At 37.7% G+C, this 5,272-nt stretch overlaps 2 protein-coding genes across 2 annotated transcripts; one reads left to right on the forward strand and one right to left on the reverse strand.

The window, feature by feature from the left end:
* Window positions 1-1,240: 1,240 nt before the first annotated feature.
* On the forward strand, window positions 1,241-3,061 carry Gasu_63880 (uncharacterized protein). Its single transcript, XM_005702417.1, has one exon. The coding sequence runs from the start codon at window positions 1,277-1,279 to the stop codon at window positions 2,375-2,377; it is 1,101 nt and encodes a 366-aa protein (XP_005702474.1). The 5' UTR covers window positions 1,241-1,276; the 3' UTR covers window positions 2,378-3,061.
* Window positions 3,062-4,179: 1,118 nt separating this feature from the next.
* Window positions 4,180-5,260, reverse strand: Gasu_63890 (archaeal ATPase; the record flags this gene model as incomplete). Its single annotated transcript, XM_005702418.1, has 1 exon — window positions 4,180-5,260. A coding segment is annotated over one exon (1,008 nt), but the record flags the coding sequence as incomplete, so codon positions are not given.
* Between the last annotated feature and the right edge of the window lie 12 nt (window positions 5,261-5,272).

Below are 5,272 nucleotides of genomic sequence, written 5' to 3' on the forward strand. Positions count from 1 at the left end.
CAATTCTGGTTACAACTGTATTGAAGGAAGTAATAATCACTTGCTTTAGAGTACTCTGAATCTTACCACTTCTAGTTAAATCTCAACAGGATATGGCACAATTATTGTAGTAGATACGTAAGAAAAGGTCTATTTGATTTTTTCCTTTTCAACGTATCTAGAAACTGGTTACTGTTTTATATTACTTGAATTTTCCAGGGTTCTTTTGTAGAATAGAATAATATGTCTTATTCGGAGGGGGGGGGGGGGGGAAGATTAATAGCCTCTTAAGTTTATACATCTTGAGAGATGTCTCCGTTTCATTTGATGATTATGATAGAGCACAATATAAGGTTCTCTGGTTTTCATTTCAAAGGGCAACAGTTCTTATGGCCCTGATACATATGTTATATTTTATAATGGACAAAGATATTATATTGTTGGATTCTTATTCAAATTCTAATGGTGAGTTTTCAAAAAAAAAAAGCTTTTCCAAAGAGTGACTAGTGTTGCGATACAACTCTTCGTAAATGTACATGCAATTTTTACTATGCAAGGGTTGAAAGGCTTGATAAGTTTATTTTAATTAGGACCCGTGTTGGGTTACCTAACAGTCGAATGACTGTATGGAATTTCAAGAAACATAGGGTGTGTGTCAATTTTGCTTCGGACGAGATTATTTCTATATGGATCCCATAGCAGCTGGTATCATAACAAAGATCTATTGAATGCAGAATTGGAGATACATATGTAGAAGGCTCCACGAAACAAACGCATAGATCATAAGGTTATGTAGCAGGAGGGGGAAGAGAAACAGCGTTTGCTTTCCTTGCAAAATGTATAATTATAATTATACAAACGAATCAGGGTAGGAGCCTCAACTGAGCTCTTTTCTCCATTGTATAACAGCTATCAACTTGATAACGATGGCGAGAGTTTGACTTGAAGCCAAAAACCAACTGACAAGCAACTTGCCTACAGTCAATCGACAAATGACCTACTGCCGTAAGCTGAATTTGTCATCATTCAGCACGGGCAAATTAGTTGCGGATCCATTTCTACTTTACCTTTGGACTCAGAATATTTGTTGGCTATGATTGTCTCAATTGTCTCATCGAAATTTCTGAAGCAGACATCCATTGATGGATCACCTGTGAGTTGCGCACCCTGCATTTTCTAGAAAGCTTGTGATCCCGAACAGTAGGTTAAATAGGAGGGTGGCACTAATTTATTAATTGCGTCTCTGCAAGTTCCTCTTATGTTTTGGGAAACCCTTTTATTTCTGTCATATCTTCTTATGCCAGGAGAAGGCCATAGAATAAGCCACTCATTTCCTGGTATTTATACTGTACAAGTTCCGAAGGGTCCATCTGTTTCGGTTGTTTTTGCAAGCAAGATTTTTATTGAAAACCGAACATTGTACAAGGTCTTTTCTGTGCGTTTAACACCACCCGTGAATATAACTGCTGATATACCAGACTGTAGAGAGACTAATCTTAGTGAGATTGGTTTAAAAGTGAACGATGTTTCCCTTGATACAAATTTTGCGACAAACATATTTACGTTGGAAAACTTATCCTCAAGAGAAGAAGGGAGAGTCTACGAGTCGAGTCAAGGAGTTTTGAGAATTCTTTTTCAAGGGTATTTGGAAGAAGGCTTGTTGGAGCCTTTTTTCAAAAGTGACTCTCATGCTTACTTTGTTACTCAAGTAGGAAAGCCTCGAATAGAATATAAATACCGCTTTGATACTCCTGGTGTACATACTGTCAAGGTGCCAGCCAACGTTCACAACGCTAGGTCAGTCGTCGTTGGTGGAGGTGGAGGTGGTGGTGGTGTTGTTGTGTTTCCTTGTTTTGCATTTTCTGTTGGTGGAGGTGGAGGTGGTGCAGGCGGTACAGCCTTTGGTCGCGTTACAGTGAGACCCGAAAAGGAGTTGACGGTGCTGGTTGGTGAAGGTGGCGAAGGTGGTAGTTCACAATCCAGAGGGGAAGATGGAACGGGCTCAACTTTCCTCTCGCTTTTTGGTGGTGGTGGCGAAGGAGGTCATGCGGGACCTTATGGTCGTGGTGGTACTGGTGGTAGTGGAAGTGGTCCAACTGTGGAAAAGGGAGGTGACGGAAGTCGCGGAGGTATCGCTCGAGGTGGAACTGGAGGCAAACCGTACTATGATGTATTGTATTCTGATGGAAGAGGAGGTGCAGGAGGAAGCGGTTTCGGAGAAAGTGGAAGCCCCGGTGAAGCTGGTCTAGTTAGTGTTATTTTTGAACCCTCTTCTTCTCGTGACGACTTGGAACATTTTTCCCTCGAATATCAACAACTCGCGGTAAGTTGTGGTTTGCTCTCGGTTTCTGCAGAAGGCCCAAAGCACTTGTATCGCACACGAGAAGACGAGTTGTGAAGTCGTATCTACCTTGGCGCCCCTTCGAACTTGAGTGTTCATCTGTATCCAGGATACATATGTTTCCAATGTATGGTTTTTCTTTCGCATGACGTAAATAGTATCGTAATGCGACAAGATATCACGGTTGTTTTCGGAACACTCTATAAAAGCAGTCTTTATCAAGTTTCTTTAAATACAGCCAGCAAGAGTTTTCTAACGGTCAAGCCTGGTCAGGTGAAAGAAAGTTTCGTAAAATCAATACGTTCCTTTCGAAATTGGTTTAGTTGTTTTACTTTAGGATTGCTTCAAACTCCTCTCGCTCCATTGAAAATTAAGTATTAGCCAATCAATTTAAGAATTTGAAGTTTTATGAATGGAAAAGTATGTATTGGAGATAAAATATTGGTCAACGATCTGCCCTTTCACAGATTGCAGTCAAATGTAATCTAGTTGGAGTTCTTTCACATTAGTCATTCCACACGCAGTCAAGCATTCACTTGTAATTTCTAAGCTGGCGTAGGGAAGTTAAGTCTAGTCAACAATAACTTGGAAGGAGCAGGGCCACAAGTAGAGCCGATACCATATAGAAAGAACCAGAGTCCGATATAAGAGTAAGGCTTACTGAGAAGGATACGTTGCTTTAGGAAGAAGCGTAACTCTTTGGTCTATATAGATAAGCACGCCCTCAGACAACTGATGGAAAATTTCTTAAGAATGTTTAGAAGTCCCTTTAATAACCAAGTTTGAATAAGTCTAATCCAAAAGAACAAGACACTAGGGCATCCAAAACACATATATGTATGAATGCGTGAAAAAGAAAAAGAAACAAAGATAAGAGCTTAGTTTATGACCGTTGTCGACTAAATAAATGACTGTATCAGACTCACTGTGGGCATAAGTGCTAAAAGGGATATGTGCAAAGTGATCCAAGATAAATAGTAATCATTTGGCTCAAATACCGTGAGGCAAATAACACTTCAGAGGTAACGACTAGTTCTTGCCAGATGATTGTAACAATAGTAATACAATCATGATATTATAGAGATATATTGTCCTCCATCACTCGAATCGATTCATTGAACTTTCTGGGATAAAATGATCCACGAAACCGGCCCAACATTACAATCAAGATACAAGTATCTAAGGAAAATGTTATCCTTGGTTACGATTGGGCTTTCCTACAAATACGCTTTGTACTTGCTGATACGTTATATTTTCGGAAATAACACAATTACCAATTGTTCAGTTTTCTCTTAAAAAAGACAATAAACTGGTTCTAAGAAAACAAAGTGATCTTTGAGAATTTGTCGTCGAATCAACTATCAAGAACTTTTAACAGGCTTATGAACCAGAATTTCAAATGGAGAGACTGTATTACACAGGATAAATATTCTTCAATAGTTTCCAATGCTCAAACTTCTGATTGAGACGAAAATCGTTGGAAGCTTTGAACAAATATGCAGCACAACTACATATATATAAATTATCATTTTTCATTTCTTTGTAATAAAGAGTAGATATTGGTTTGCGTGCAATTGTATATAAAAAAACTTCTCTGAGCTATTAGAAAATAACCAGCTGAGGAACTTTCAACTTAAGGCGAACTATAAATAAAATCTTTGACGAATACAAGACCTTGTATAAAATCCAATCGTCAACACTTTAAGACACTCTCCTGAGTAGTAACAAGAAGCAAATATGACCTGTCAAACTGTGACGGTGACTTTTGCAACAATAGTCATATTTTGATTTTCGTGGTTAGTACCATATTAATACAATAATCCTCAGAGTGAAAGCAAATAAGTTGTAACCGAGTTTCAAACATACAAAAAAAATTTACTTGCTCTTAAAAAGAAATCACAAAGTCAAGAGTTGAAACTCTATTGCCAACTTAAGAAACTGTTACGGACTTTATGAAGCAGTTGGAGTCCAAAGTTCAAAAAAGTAGGATTATGAGAAACATGAAATGCTCTTTCAAGTCCATTCAATATTTCTTCGTCAATCAGCATTTGGACATCTCTTTCACAAAGAATAACAAGTTCACAATTATCAGGTACTTTGAAAGAATCATTTCCAATAAACATTCCACTGGAATAACAACGACTCTGATTACCCAACTCATTAGAAACATTCAATGATAACTTTGTACTAACGACAATAAGCATACAATGATGATAATCCATTGCACTGGATAAGACTTGATCATAAACAGGATCTAAAAATTTCTTGGCTTCATCTATAATATCTGACAAGCCAATTCCTTCCGACCTCCAACGTCCTTTACAAGCAACTCCAACAGTAAGAACTTTGGGTTCCACAGGAGATTGTAATTTGAATATAATATCAGGACTATGAGAAGTAGCGTCCAAAGGAATGTAAATAGTCTCTAAATAAAGTGTCTCTCGAATAATTTTATTCCATTCGGCATTGCCAAAAGTTCTTCGACTCTTGTTCGATTCACTTCTTGTTTCTCTAGAACTAACAACAGACTTCATATAGTGAATAGGTGATATTGTATTGATTGGAAGTTTCATTTGTTTCCATATCGAAGACAATTGACACAACAATTCCCTCAATTCATTTCGATTCTTTGAAGACAACATCAAAACTAGCCGTAGTGCAACAATTCCTTCAAATACACGACACTTTGAATAGAAGAAACAATCTACTGGTTCGACATCGAGTGATCCAAGAAGTATCTTTTCCAAAGAAGATATGGAAGGGTCGTTCTTGAAGATTACAACAAATACTTTCGGAATTAGGACTTGAAAAGTATTCTCGTCAATAGGATATCGATATAATCCCATTTCAGTGACTGCATCATATAAAAAGGACTCCGAGGTCAATCTATCATCTACTTTAGACGGTATACGATAAAGAGCCATCATCAAAAGTAAATCAAAAACACTTTTT

This window comes from Galdieria sulphuraria (genome assembly GCF_000341285.1).
Source record: "Galdieria sulphuraria unplaced genomic scaffold scaf_210, whole genome shotgun sequence".
Taxonomy (NCBI): Eukaryota; Rhodophyta; class Bangiophyceae; order Galdieriales; family Galdieriaceae; genus Galdieria; species Galdieria sulphuraria.